Source organism: Helicoverpa zea, chromosome 7 (assembly GCF_022581195.2).
Source record: "Helicoverpa zea isolate HzStark_Cry1AcR chromosome 7, ilHelZeax1.1, whole genome shotgun sequence".
Classification (NCBI taxonomy): Eukaryota; Metazoa; Arthropoda; class Insecta; order Lepidoptera; family Noctuidae; genus Helicoverpa; species Helicoverpa zea.
In genome coordinates, this window is record NC_061458.1 from 1,651,846 (window position 1) to 1,667,274 (window position 15,429).

General features: G+C 37.0%; 3 protein-coding genes across 3 annotated transcripts in view; all 3 read right to left on the reverse strand.

The window, feature by feature from the left end:
* LOC124631783 (glutamyl aminopeptidase-like) overlaps window positions 1-4,059 on the reverse strand; it is a 30,984-nt gene extending 26,925 nt beyond the window's left edge. The window contains exon 1 of the mRNA XM_047166387.1: window positions 3,907-4,059. The gene's annotated coding sequence lies outside the window, so the exon portion shown is untranslated. The remainder of the gene's footprint in view (window positions 1-3,906) is intronic.
* Window positions 4,060-4,831: 772 nt separating this feature from the next.
* LOC124632146 lies at window positions 4,832-7,973 on the reverse strand. The gene is made up of 2 exons (XM_047166832.1): window positions 6,070-7,973; window positions 4,832-5,809 (listed from the first exon to the last, which is right to left on the reverse strand). The coding sequence occupies exons 1-2, from the start codon at window positions 7,971-7,973 to the stop codon at window positions 5,338-5,340; spliced, it is 2,376 nt and encodes a 791-aa protein (XP_047022788.1). The 3' UTR covers window positions 4,832-5,337.
* A 310-nt stretch (window positions 7,974-8,283) lies between these two features.
* On the reverse strand, window positions 8,284-9,878 carry LOC124632147. Its single transcript, XM_047166833.1, has 2 exons — window positions 9,634-9,878; window positions 8,284-9,210 (listed from the first exon to the last, which is right to left on the reverse strand). The coding sequence occupies exons 1-2, from the start codon at window positions 9,749-9,751 to the stop codon at window positions 8,312-8,314; spliced, it is 1,017 nt and encodes a 338-aa protein (XP_047022789.1). The 5' UTR covers window positions 9,752-9,878; the 3' UTR covers window positions 8,284-8,311.
* Between the last annotated feature and the right edge of the window lie 5,551 nt (window positions 9,879-15,429).

The following is a 15,429-nucleotide window of genomic DNA, read 5'->3' on the forward strand; positions in this document are numbered from 1 at the left end:
GTCAAGTAACAACACAATTGTCAATCTCAAAGTCACCGTCATTAGTCTCAACTCTCACTAGGTCATCCTTTTTATAGTTATCATCATCTACCTGCCCTAACTCTTTGTAGGGATTTGTTCTATCAGCACAGTATGTCTTCTTCTTGACTATTCGATGTCATCTCACAAGTGACATTCTTTCCAGTCACATCGTCTTTCCCACGATCCATTCATCCTAGTTTTGGTCATCACTTTCGTTGTCTTCGCCGTCACAGCTTAAAACTTCACTGCTGGACGCATGCATTCGCATGTATTGTATCGATTTTTTCATCTGCGTACTTGACTTCCTCAAGCTGGTATTTGCCCATACTCACCGCGCTGGGCATGCGTGCTGGTGGGCACAGTGTGGAATATTTTTAGCTTCGGAGATGCTCGTAAAACGCAATAAGGTTTACTAGGTACTGCCTTCGTAAGTTAGCAATATAATACGCATAACAGCAGCAGTAGGGAGTATGTCCAATGCATCGGCGTGGCCAATGAGCATGCGGGTGCGATAACACTGCTTGAGGTAAGTTTGTTATGAAAAATTGGTTTTAAGGTGATATTTTGTTAACTGGAATTTTCTAGAGAATATGAGAAACTTTCTGGGGAGTATGGTATCTTTTCTTTTTAATAATTTTACCCAGCATTTATCTGTAACAAATCTGGTATAGGAAACACTGAAAAAGACAAGACAATTTTTAGGGACAAAATTAAAGCCGGTAAAATCCCATAAAAAATATGTATATGGGTAAAACAAATATTGATTCTTGTCTAAATGCATAAATGATTAAAAAATAAACAACATACTATATAGCATCGATAGATAGAATGTCAAACAATGTATTCAACTAGAGCACTGACAACAACTTTCAATTGTTTGAGAACCCGCATTGCAATTGATCAGTTTTGTTGTGAAGTAGAAGGAATGTGTGGGCAGGTAGAACTACCGCATTTTGAGTAAACCAGTAATCAGAGATATCTAAATTAATGTGTAATGAATCAGCTGGATGAACACAATTTAAACGCCTTTCCAATAGGTATTAGGTTGCCCAGTCAACTGGGGTGAGGAGATCAGATAGGCAGTCGCGCCATGTAAAATACTGGTCCAGCAGCATCCAATCGGACGACATCAATAGAGTTGGGTAAAGGTTAGGCAATCAGCTTTATGTTAATTTTTTTCTGAATCCGTGCAACTAAACTGGAATCGACGGCACAACCAACTCATCATTATCTTGAACGCTACCGTCAGTTTTCAAGGAACCAGTATTAACCAAGCTATCATTATCACTTAAATCATTGAGCACTGCATGTACCACAATTACGTAGCTCATGATATCACCTACTTGAGCACAATAATCTATTTCCCTCATTCTAACATTTGACGGGATGCATCATGCACTTGGTAAGTAGTTGTCTTGTTTTTTCTTATTTAATGTAACCCTGACCTTCCATTAGTGTATTTGCTCATCATTTAGAAATAACAGCTGCTATATATTTTGTGACTGTGGTAAATTATAGTTTGAGGAAGAATTCGAAAGTCACCACCTTCTTTATGAACCATCAGATTTTTGATCCTCTCTAAATAGGGAACTTGTATATCTGAACTTGTATATATAGTATGTAAACGTACTGCACGAGACATTTTTATTATTGCTTTATCTACTCAGACTGAACGTTTTACCAGTTCAACAGCAGCAAGGAGAATCATTGCTGCAAGAAACCGGCCATTACTCTTTATTGCATCCATTATTTGCGAAATCACTTTACATAGGTGTTACTACTTTCGTACAAATTACTTAATTGTAGACTGATGACCTCCTTGTGTGGTTAAGTCATGTTGCCAGATGGAAAATTGTTAATATTTATTTGTTCTTATTTAGGTAATTCCGATCATTAATGTTGTTTTTTCCTTATCCATGAGTTTACGTAACAATTCATTGATACTTAATTAGTTTTATGGTTTTATTCATGGTCATTGTTTCGCTTAATTGCTGTTGTATTGCTTGCTAGTGTTCATGAAGTTTTGGATCCTTTTCATGTGACTTTATCGATATTGACAATACCTTCTTCTTAGTATGTGACTAGTTTTAATTCTAGGTCTCTTCAAACATCAAATTCATTTTAGATAAGTTTTCTAGTTTTTAGTCTATCCCATCTGCCTCCATTCGTCACGATTAATGTACGACACGATCCAATATATATTATTCTTAACTTACTAATCTTACGTTGCACGGTCATCTTCATAATGTTATTCAGAGGTCTGGTCTCACTATGCGACAGAGACTACTATTGAGTCTATGTCATCATCAAGTACCCTGGCGTCCTTATTGTTTGCTATACATATAATAAGTCTGTTATTGATTCCGCAAATGTTTGGTCCAGACTGGAGATAATACCAAAAATCTTCACCTTGAACCCACTTTTTCAGCTAATCGTGTACTAACCAGTTTTTGCATTTTAAATGGAGTGATGATTGAATACTGCTATGAATAGATTAATTGAATGGCTAATTAAAACAGATGGCCGCTAAACTATATAGAGGACACAACATGTGCATTGTGCGAAATATTTTTAACCGACTTCAAAAAAAGGAAGTTCTCCGTTTGACTGTATATATTATGTACGTAAGTTTCAACATGTCATTCATTATCAATAGTATCAAAAAGCCATTATAATAACACTCCATTCAATTATCGTTTGCTATATTATATTTATGTACCAAAACAAATAATTGTGGTTTATGAATCCGTTTCGGGAATTGTGTGTTCTGGTACTTTTCATCACATCACACAAGTTCGATGTATTGAGGTGTAGATAGAATTGTGTATGTTTGTTGCTCCATCGATCTGCTCTCCCACAAACGTGATCTACGTCACGAACGAATGGCACAACCCCCAACGTCACCAGGAACACAGTTCGTTTGTGGACGTTGCGATCGGCGGTGTCGCTCTCGCATAGGCCTTGTTAGTCATCAGCGCAAGTGCCAAAACCAAGCAACTGGACACGGATGCAGCTTAAATCACCTTTCATAGATGTAAAAGGCCACTGATGATGTTGCTCCATCACGTAAAAACTACTGAACAATTTTGATAACAATAGTAGTTTTTTTAGGAAGTAGGCTAGGCAATAGCAAATTATTCATGTATCCGCATCTTAAAAGAATTATTTGAAGTATCTGCATAACAACTGATCAATGAAATCTATTCCTATCTAGGTTCATTTATCATCTATTACACTGAAAAGGTAAACAGTTGATTGTTGGATTTTCAGTCAGATATCAAGTCTATTAATTACCTATAAATACAAACAAACCATTAACGGTGTTTGATATTTTTATTTACATAGATATTTACATGAGACAAAAGGAAATATTAATATTATGAAGGTAGGGTAGATGTAAATAATAAAAAAGTATATCTTGTTATATATATTTGTCATGAAATACAAAAACTGTTGGTACTTTTATCGCGATAACCTGCTAATTGAATTTACTTCTCTGTTGAAAATTACAACACTTTTGCATTCAGCCAATATAAAGTAAACACATTCTTTATAAATATAAATAAGACGGGTATTTTTAACTGTGTGTGCAAAAGTGTGTAAAGGTTAATCAACCCTTTTAAAAGTATAATAGAAACGTGATTTTTAAATTTATTTATAATCACTGATCACTAATTAATTTTTAATATATTCGACCACCGAGTTAATTAGCAATTTTTATATGTGGGAACTATTTTAATTTACAAAAGTGGAATACCAAATCACAATGGAGTGATGGACTTAGGTCCACACAAAATGATAAATGTTACTAAATACGTTTTACGTGGCCAATTTCACAAATATTAATTATTTCAAGTTGTTAAAAAATATTTATTGTAAACTTACCGCCACAGACCAATCCAAAATGGGTTCTCAAAAACACTTCCACTTTTAAATTCAAACTAACAAAAAAAAAAAAACAAAGTCACATAGAATCCTCTAAAGTGAATCAAAAAAACAAATCACAATTCGAAATTTGAATTTCAAACGGAACGACTACGAGCTGTGTGCGCGACTCCAATCTATGGCGATATGCACGCTCCTACCGTGAACGTAATTTACGTATTCGCCGACCATTTTAGGTTGGCCCCTAGCACACCTCTGTTTCTTACCACAGCTGTGTCAACATAAATTTGTATTTATACAACCGCGAGTTTATTTCGCTGGCCAATGAGTAGTAAGGTAAGAAAAGCAGTTACGTATGACCTTGGATCGTAGTTTTGTGTGTAAGACAAAAAACTATTTAGCATAACAACTTATAATTCAGGAAAAGCGTTGTATTTTTAGAACTAGTTATTTTGATTCTGTTTTTAAATTGACGGATTATAAATTTTAATGCAACTTTTCTAAGTCTGTATGTACTTTCTAAGTATATCTTAGACACCATTGGCTGTGTTTCGGATGGCACGTTAAACTGTAGGTCCCGGCTGTCATTGAACATCCTTGGCAGTCGTTACGGGTAGTCAGAAGCCAGTAAGTCTGACACCAGTCTAACCAAGGGGTATCGGGTTGCCCGGGTCACTGGGTTGAGGAGGTCAGATAGGCAGTCGCTTCTTGTAAAGCACTGGTAGTCAGCTGAATCCGGTTAGACTGGAAGCCGACCCCAACATGATTGGGAAAAAGGCTCGGAGGATGATGGATTATATAAGATCAAACGAACTTCTGGAAGTGAAGTTCGATCATTATTATATGAGTCGCTTCATTCGAAGATACAGTTTACCAGGTAGTCCCTTTGACCTACTAGGCATTATTCGCACGTTGAGAGTATCGATTTTTAATCGAATACCCACATTTTTTTTTTTTTTTTTTTCTCAATATAGTGACGGTTGAATGTTCAAGTCATTCTTGTTTAGAGAATATAAATACAATACAATAAAAGTTTTATTCTAGGGTATGGGTGGGAGGGAAGCCTGTATCTTCGAATGAAGCGACTCATATAATAATGATCGAACTTCACTTCCAGAAGTTCGTTTGATCTTATATTATATGTCGTCGCTTCATTCTTCAGATACAGTTTACCAGGTAGATGTTCAGAGTTATGTTAGTAAAACATAGATATACAGAAGAAAACTTTTATTTTATAACCAAAAAACATAATTTCAAACTTCTTATGATAAATCAATATACAACATTTTGATTAATTATTTAGCGTGAATCATTATATAAATATTTAATCAACAGCAAATACTGATCTTGCATATGTATCTAAATCGACCACTGGACGGTTATAAAACCTAGCGAATGTCAAAGACGAGCTAGACCAGCCAGCTGTCCTTCTTATGGTCTCAATCTCTCTCCTGCAGAGGCCGCTGCCGAGGTGGAGGCGTGACGAGTGCTATGAGCACTAAATATGGTGACGTCAATGCCGCTCTCTGCAAGAACCTGCTTTATCCACCTACTTATAGTCTGAGAAGAAACTTTTTTGAACGGTTTTTTATGGCTCAAGAATAGATTATCGTTATCATCTGTTCGAGATACGGCTGTAACTGAAAGATAATCTTCAAGGGTTGTTGCTGGACATATGCATGGATTATCTAAAAAATAAGGCAGCCAAAGTACAGGCTGTTCTCGATTGGCTGCGGAGGTTTTTATAATGTCTGATATTAAAATCTTTATTCCAGTAGGAGTCTTATTGATGTTGGAAATTTTAATAACAGATAGTGTTTGTACTCTTTGTGAAGTACACAGAGCTAATAATATTGCTAACTTTTTTGTGAGTTGAGTTAAATTTATTTCATTATTCGGATACCAACTTTCGGATGGCACGTTAAACTGTAGGTCCCGGCTGTCATTGAACATCCTTGGCAGTCGTTACGGGTAGTCAGAAGCCAGTAAGTCTGACACCAGTCTAACCAAGGGGTATCGGGTTGCCCGGGTAACTGGGTTGAGGAGGTCAGATAGGCAGTCGCTTCTTGTAAAGCACTGGTACTCAGCTGAATCCGGTTAGACTGGAAGCCGACCCCAACATGATTGGGAAAAAGGCTCGGAGGATGATGATGATTCGGATACCAACTGGAAATATGGTCTAGTACCTTTTTGGGATCCCAAGTAGTAGCATATTTAGGACGGGATGGCTTTTGTTTATACATGCCCTTTAAAAGTCGTTTGATACGCTCATCAGAACCTATATTATTCCCGAGGAGTAAAGATAGGGCTGATCGGTGACTATTAAGGGCGCCGTAGGATGCGCCTTCATTAAATAAATTAACTAAGAATACTATTACTGATGATATGGGGGCTTCGAAACTATCAATTGAGGTTTTCTCACAGAAAGACCACCATAATTTATAAGTAGATGAATATTGTTTCATGGTATTGTGGGAAATAGATGCTAACATAAGATCCAGGGCTACCTCCGGTGTATTTAATCTTGTAAATGCTTCCCTGAGAGCAGCGCGGCCCCCAGGGAAAGGCTTAAGGCTGCGATGAAGCCGGTGATGAGATCTGAAATTTGAACGTAAAATATCTTTTTTAGGTTCAAAAATTACAATATCTGAGATGATCATTCGTTTGAGTAAGGGGAACCATGCTTGGCCTGGCCAATAGGGGAAAACTAGAATGCCAGTAGCATTATCGTTTATTATTTTTCGCAAACATTTTAGAATAAGTGCAAACGGTGGGAATGCATAGAAGGAGTAGGGATGCCAATTAACAGTGAAAGCGTCGACTGTGATTGCATCAGGATCTGGTTTCCAAGATATATATTGGCAGCATTTTGTGTTAGTGCGAGATGCGAAAAGATCAATTTCTGGTTCACCCAGAGTGTGAACTATCTTTTGGAAGGCCCAATTAGATAGTTCCCACTCTGTGTCTACGTTGATTTTACGTGATTCTGCATCAGCTTCCACGTTTTCACGCGTATTTATGTAAGATGCAAGGAGGGAAATGTTTCGCTTCTCACACCACCGCCAAATATCTTTTGCCAACTGATGTAAACGCGGGAACCGAATACCACCCATTCGGTTAATATAGCATAAAGCAGTTGTGTTGTCGACACGCAATAATATAGAGCAGTTACAATGTTTGCTAGCAAAACATTTTAAACTTAAGAAGACTGCCAATAATTCTAAGTGATTAATATGAAAAGATAATTCATCATCTTTCCACCCACCATTCACGCGTTTGCCATTACAAAATGCTCCCCCGCCAGTTCGGGAGGCATCTGTATATATTTCTAAGGAATAATTGTTATCATATCTTAAAACATTACATGTTGACATTATATTTTGTTCCCACCACAGTAAATCGGGTAAAACGATATCGGATAGTTTTATGCGAGCTTCGAAGTCTCCATGTTTTTGGAGTGCTAAATATTTTTGTCGCTCGAGGGATTTGGTATACAACCAGCCGTATTTTACTGCTGGGCATGCTGCGGTCAGCACGCCAATGAATTGCGATAGTTCTCTGATGGAACATTGCGGTAGGGAACTAAATTTTTTAACTAATTTTATGATAGTAATTCGCTTAGCTGCTGGTAAGCTTAATGACATATCAATTGTGTTATAAATAAAGCCGAGAAATTTACAAATTTGTCGTGGTTCTAGATTGCTTTTTTCATAATTTATGACAAATCCGAGGCAATTCAACAACTCGATTGTTTTTGTAACATTTGATTGACACTCGGAATAGGTATCCCCTATACATAATATATCGTCTAAATATATTACAGACCTGAGACCCTTACTCCGCAAATAGTTTACCACTTCTTTCATTAGCTTAGTGAAAACTCTAGGGGCTGCAGATAAACCATAAGGCAGAGCGTTAAACTCAAAACAATTTCCTTCAAATATAAAGCGCAAATATTTACGATGTGTTATTGAAATAGGCAATAAAAAATAGGCTTCTTTTAAATCAATGTTTGCCATAAAACCACCTTTTGGCACCAGTCTAGCTGCTGTTCTATGATCCTCCATTTTAAAGTGAGGAGAAGAAATGTAAGAGTTTAATTTTTTGAGGTTAAGGATGAACCTTTTGGTCCCATTGGGCTTAGGAGCTAAGAAAATACTAGATATAAAATCATTTTTAGATCTCAAACATGGTGATATAGCACCTAGTCTTAACAGGTCACTGATAGAACGTGATATTTCTACCTTATCATTATTTGTATGAAGGTTACGAGGGGTAGACACCTGTGTCACTGTTCTGCAGAAAGGTATGGAGTAACCTTCTGATACCCATTTGAGTATTTCAGGATTTTTGGTAATTTGTAACCAGCAATTGTAAAAATACTGAATTCTACCAGCATGTACCTCTACTGCTGATCCGCTGCACGCGGCTTCTTGGGTTGTGCAGGTGGCTTCTGATGTGTAGAGCTGCCTGGTTGGGTTCTCCGATTCGTGGGTGCCGTCGTCTTCCTTTGCCCTCCCCTCCCCCCCCTGTTCGGAGCGAAACGAGGAGGGCCCGTCCAGTTTCCCTGATAGCGTGGGCGCGACGGTTGGTATGAAGGTAACGTAGGCGGAGTCTTTGGTTGAGGGGTAGGCTTTTTTATTTGCAAGCCGTGCTTTTCAATAACTTTGGTAGCTTTTATTTTGTCCGAAAGCTTATTGCCAAAAAGCATTTCGTCACGGTCTACGTCTTGCATAATATTTAGGAAAGATTTGTCAAGACCTGGCGTAATAAACCGTTTTCTTGCTTCGGTTTCATGATGATGTAGATCACAAAGTAAACGGCAGCTGTCACTTAAGAATTTTACGGCTTGTAACCGATCTTTTCCATCATCTAAAAGCAGTTCTAGACCTTTGTTAAGAGCAACTATACCTTGTCCTAGTTGCTGCTGTACCGATTCTACCCTTTTATCCCGAGATCGTGCGGCCTCGGTTACTGCGGCCGAGATTTCTGGGTTTAGTTTCGGCGCCTGTAATAGGGTACAATTTTCAGGAATTGTGTACTCCTTAAGGAGCTTTTCCTTTGTTTCCTTGTTTATACCTTTTTTAAGGATAGGTAACCAAAGGCTCGACAATTTATCATGAATTTTTGGCCCTAACATTGGTATATCTTCGATTGTTTCGCCTAGAGCGGATAAGATATCTGGGTCCAGGTCAGGTGCCTGCTCTTCACTACCCTCTCCTATATTGTTCCCATCTGGGTTAGTTACTGATACATCAGGCGTAGCTTGTGGGTCTATAACGGTTTCGAGCAAATTTTCGTTATCTGCAAGCAAATAACAATATGTTATTTTTAAGAGAAATATTTGTTATATAATAGAAAAATAAGTTTTAAGAATTGTCTTCGTGAGGATACTCGATCCACCTCCAGACACCACCATAAAACCTGAATAGGTAGGTATTTTGATGATTTAAACTTAAATATTAAAATATGTTTCTGATAACCCACGCGTTAACACGCGGTTAACTTCTAGGGTATTATATAATATCTTAAAATTCCCACGTGTTAACACACGGTTAACCTCTAGGGTGTAAATTAGGAAACTCCCACGTGTTAGCACACGGCTAACCTCTAGGGATTGATTTGCCTTCGTGATGACACACGGTCAACCTCCAGGCGTGAACTTTGAATAATATTTTATGATCACTGATAAGCACTAATATATTATAACGAAGTTAGGTTACTAACCTGTTTTATCCGAGTCGTCTGACGAAGTATTTATAATAACTCTTCTACGCTTTGCTTTAAGTTTGTCGATTTTGCGTTGATAACGCTCAATCTTATCTTCACGCTTCCTTTTAGGCATATTAATCGTTATAATACACACGGAAAGAACAATTTTTGAACTAGTATTGTAAATACGTGCGATCGCTGCCTCGCAGAAAAAAGGAATGACTTGAACATTCAACCGTCACTATATTGAGAAAAAAAAAAAAAAAAAAATGTGGGTATTCGATTAAAAATCGATACTCTCAACGTGCGAATAATGCCTAGTAGGTCAAAGGGACTACCTGGTAAACTGTATCTGAAGAATGAAGCGACGACATATAATAAATTTTAATTCTAACATTGGAATTTGGTCTTCAGACAGGTATTGCGACGGGGAAATACCATAACACCTTGTTTGATGTTATGGGATATTAAACCGCATACATATTTATTTTAATCTATTTCCTTATCGTTCTAAGAAAGTGTAACACGATGACGAATACCTGTGACGTCATTTTTCCATGGAGTTTATGGTTCTTTTCTGAGAGCAAAAACCTCCTTTGACTTTGCCTTGTATGCATTCTCTTTATGATTCATAAATCCGGCTTTCTGTGAAGATGCCTTTGCCTTGGTTTTTTGGGGTCAAAACACACATGGCTGAATGGACCGGACTGACCGAGTTTTATATAAGTTTTGAGAACCAGATGGATATTCGCTGTGTACTTGTAGGTAGGTATACTTTTTTCATTTTAGATAAACTTTAAAACTTGCCTGACCTGGTATCGAACTCACACTCATACTTGAGAGGTCGGTTCTTTACCGACTAGGCCACCGCGACTCACATTGTCAGAAAAATTAAGAACCCATTTTAATATTATAGGCTTTTCCAGCATCAAGTGTTATTTAACGAATTTTTTTCTAAATGATTTCAAATTCATCATAACGTTTAGGTGAAGTAACATCGTCTCAGCTTGTAGTTTCTGATTATTCGTTTCCTAATAATTGTTTATCGCGATTAATCTCGAGACTTGCGTATGCGTACGCGTGGGCCACAATGTGTGAAATCTACTTTATGTTGTGATTTCATAGTTGGCTAATCTTCATACATATACATTGTGTAATTTGTTGAAGGGTTCCTGAGTGTACATGCTACTTACTGCTTCAACTAATTAAAACAAATTGAGCTTAATAAAAAAGAGATTAGACATTGCCTACATCGTTGGCAGTTTTCAGGTGAAGAATATACAAATTTAAAAAAATGTATGAACTTTTTATAAATAAAAAATCCTTTAAATTCTTATTTAGATTACATTTTGTTACCAATTAAGTTAAAAAAATAATGTTTCAAAAACTCCCTAATTCAATAGAAATCTTTGCGTTCAACAAAGTTCTGCGTACCTATGTAATTAAAAACAAAAGGGGTACGAAAAGTTGTGAAAAAGTTTAAATTACACCTAATTTTCGTGCTCTAAATATAACTTTGTGAATTTCATTAATCATTAGGGAAGACTGAAAATACGTCGAGCGTTATCGTAAATGTACAAAGATCGCACTAACGTATCATTGGTTGAGTGTGAACTGTCAACTGTTTTTCTATACATTTGTCCTTTTCGCCGATACGCGACGGATGTTCCATCCGATATGAACCTTCCCTTAGGCATAATTGAGTTATTTACAGAATTATTGTTACAAAAAAGTTTAATAAACACCTTTTAAAGATTCTTGAGTTCGTATTTCATAGAGAAACGAATCTTTTCATTGGGTATCGATGCTGAATATAAAAATAAAAAGTAATCGTTTCGTGGCTCTGAATTTAAAAATAGAACTTGTTAATGTTTTCAATCATCAACTTCTTCGCGCGTTTTGTTATGAAATAATCTCTTCGCATAAAAACTTGTCTGTAAGAAATCGCTCTTAGCGATAAGACCGCCCATTGTGTCACCTAAACTTTTTTGGTCCTATTACAAAAAAAGTTAAACAGGCGATTGATAGGTGTCTTAGAAAATGTTGTGTAGAGAATTTTCGTTAAACACGTGACTAACGTCTGTATAACTTTTTTGTAGTAAGACCATTTGTATTCTAGTTTCTTCTGAAATTTAATTGCTGTATAATAAAGTTTATATCTGTCTATCTATCTATCTTTTCTGATTATAAAGATTAAATTCAACATATTGAAATGGCAGCGATGAGCGTGATTAAAGGGAATTAGTTTTTCTGAAAGTTTATGCTTTATACACTCAAGAGATATTAAATTCCTTTTCCAGATTTCCTAGCCTTAAATCAATATAAACAGAAAATGAAAAGAAATACCCCACAACATGTGTTCTCCAGGTTTTTCATCTACGTCATACTAGTACGATGAACAAGGAAATCATTGTGTCCTAATCTAATAGACGGTAGTAGCATGACGTCATCAAATATATAGCTAGTTCCTGTCTACAGATTCATTGACTAGCGAGTGTGTATATAAATGTACCTACTAGCTAACTACAGGCAGCCGCCTCATCCGCGTCTCATGAGAACTTCTTTACGTACCAGACTATAGAAATGATTTCTATAAGTCGCTCTAGGCGTTTTCGAGTAATCGGTGAACATATATAAAAAAATATGGAGTCAGGCGTTACTTTGCAGAGATCCATGACATAAAGTATTAGAAAAAAAATGTTGTGTTTACAGCCTAAGCCCTAAATAAATAAAAGATCTCGAAGAATTGAGAACCGCCTCCTTTTTTCAAAGTCTTTTAAAAATAGCGATAAATAAGTCGACTCCAACTAAGTCGGGAAAAGGCTTAACAGGAAAATGACAATACTTGAACACCAACAAGAATCAAAGTAGACGAAATCAACACCCACAATTCTACCACCAAAAATGTCCCGGGAAACGAGTTTGCGCTATCATAGTACACAACACATACTTCTCGTAGAATTTAAACACTGTTGTAGGTTAGTAGTTAGTAGTAATAATATTTAAAATTCCGATAGCTTTGTGTGTACAACAGTGATATGTTTTCTATTACCGTCAGTCTATTCGGCTTATTGTTTTGAGAGACTAGCGGAACACCTGCAGATGTCTTGCGTATCTAATACGAAATTGGATGAGATATTCCGTATGTATTATCTGCCTACCTCTTCCTAATTATTTATTTATGAATTTTATACACGTAAAACCAACAGGAAAGAAATAATTAACAAGGGTAATTTTTTAAAGAAATATTGGGCTCGGTGTCCTGTCTAACTGGATGCAGCTGAGTTATGAGTATCAATGTTTTACATGGAACAACGCCTGTCCGATCTTCTCAACCCAGTTATTCGGGCAAGCCAATACCTCTTGGTAAGACTGGTTGCCAAATTTTCTGGCTTCTGACCACCCTTGAGGACTGTCACAGCTCTTCAGATGACAGCCGGGACCAATTACCGGGGCAATTGAAAGTGCCTCTATTTGAATAGCGTTAATCACTATGCTTGCTCAGTCTTCGTTAATATCTTTCAAAATATAATAAGTAAAATTATCAAGTTTCTTAATACTTTAACGCCTACAAAATTCACAAGACAATAAAGTAATTTAAATTCATAATTGATAATAATGATTGTTCGCAAAATGATTCACACATAGACAAATATTAAATTCCTCGTAAATCAGCTGTGGGTAAAGTCGTTCTTGATTACAATTTAATTTGATGCGGTTTCAATGAATGTTAATAACGTGACTTGTGGGTAATAAAAATTAAATGGAAACGTTTTACTGTTTAATTTTGATTCATTTGGGAAGGCCCCGCCAATTTAAATGAAAATTTTGTGAAATACGAGCTTATTAGCTTGCAGTTATGCATTGGGTCAGTAACAATCAAGCACGGATTTCTTTCTTAACCAAATAATGTTCGGCCTTCCTAGGTCTAGTTGAAAACCAGCGTCAGGCATTAACTGTTTTGCGTAGTGCTGCATTGAACCTATTTGACACAACCGTCTATTGTTTTTGTACGAATTGTGCTAGCCTTGTGTTGTGTCAATGATTATTATATTTTTTTCTTCTATTTATTGCTATAGCTTTCGCCTAACCTTATGGCCTCTCTCCATCATGTTTGATACCCGATTCCCGAAGTGTGTCCCCAAGGGTATTGAATGAAACTGCGGGAAACAGCCAGTTTCATTAATAAACTACAAACACGAGACATGAACTCTCGTCTTTGATCTTTACCCTTTCATAAAACATACCTACAATTGTCATTGCATTTCCTAGTAGTCATTCATATAATATGTTTTAACTATTATTTTCCTCGTCAATCATAGCATATGTGCGTGCCTGTTATGATGGTGCTGATTGCGGCTCTTAATGACCATGGAAAATACTCGTATTGTGAGGACTAGATTTCGCTTGCGGTTTCACTCGCGTCCAGTGCTCGTACCTGGATTTTCTTGAAGGAAATCGCAAGTCGGCTTCCATTTTGACCAGATGCAGCTAAGTACCAGTGTTTTACATGGAGCAACTGCCTGCAAAAATAAAAGTCGTGGTGGCCTAGTAGGTAAAGAACCACCCTCTCGAGTAAGTGGGTGTGGGTTCCAGGACAGGCAAGTACCAATGCAACTTTTCTAAGTTGGAATGTACTTTCTAAGTATATCTTGGACACCAATGGCTGATAAAAAAGGTGAAGGAAAACATCTTGAGGAAACCTGGACTGTAGTCTGAAATCACCAACCCGCATTGAGCAAGCGTGGCGTGGTGATTAATGGTCAATCCTTCTCCATGTGAGAGGAGGCCTGGGCCCAGCAGTGGGACGATAAAAAGGCTGTAACAGTAATAGTAAGAACTGACTGTCTGACTTCCTCAACCCGGGAGACCCAATACACGTTCGTATACCTACTGGTTGTCAGGCTTACTAACCGCCCGCAACGGCTGCCAAGGATGTTCAATGACATAAATAAGGAAATCGCAAGTCCTGCTAATATATTCACAGAGCTGCCATTGTTATCAGCGACCGTAACATTGGCAGTTGAAGCGAGCTCAATCACTTGTGACTGATGCGCTTTCAATGATCATCTCGATATGGATTGCTATTACCGAGGCTGCAAGTTAATTAGCAAGGAAAGGACGTCGAAAATTGTATTGCGAAATCATGTCTGGAATGTTAATTTTGGTTATCTATTTATTTATTTGCATCAGGCATCTGAGGCCCAGAGAAAATACAATACTTAAATATAATAACATTAAATTATAATACACTAATATATAATATATAAATAACTTAAAAACTAATGTACACGAAGCGTCGGCGTCGTGTCACGCTGCGAGGTGTTGTGTAGCCTGCCTCGGAACCTCCGAAAGGCGACACCCATCAGCCAAAACTCTTCCTTGAGGAATGTCTCGACGTGATGAGTTGTAACTCGCACCATGAACGAATTGAAGTTCGCATGTGATTTGTCAACACGACTTCTCTCATGTGATAAATCTTAACTAATTCAATAAAGTTGATGAGTTCGTTTATTTCTTCGAACGTGCGAATCTTAGGAACTATTAGTCCAATTTGGATATTTTTTTCAGTGCTAAATAGCCCAATTAATGAGAAATCGAATTTTCTTAAATCGAAAATTTACTTAAATGCAATTAACCACACGTATACACGTATACACGTACACGTACTTTTTATCTGAGTGCAGAAATTAGATACAGCTAGTATTAATATAATACATAAAAAAACTTCACATTTTCTTACATAACACAGTTAAAGCCTTAACTCATTCGAGTACGTTTCGAGTTAATTCTCCACACAATTTTATTTCA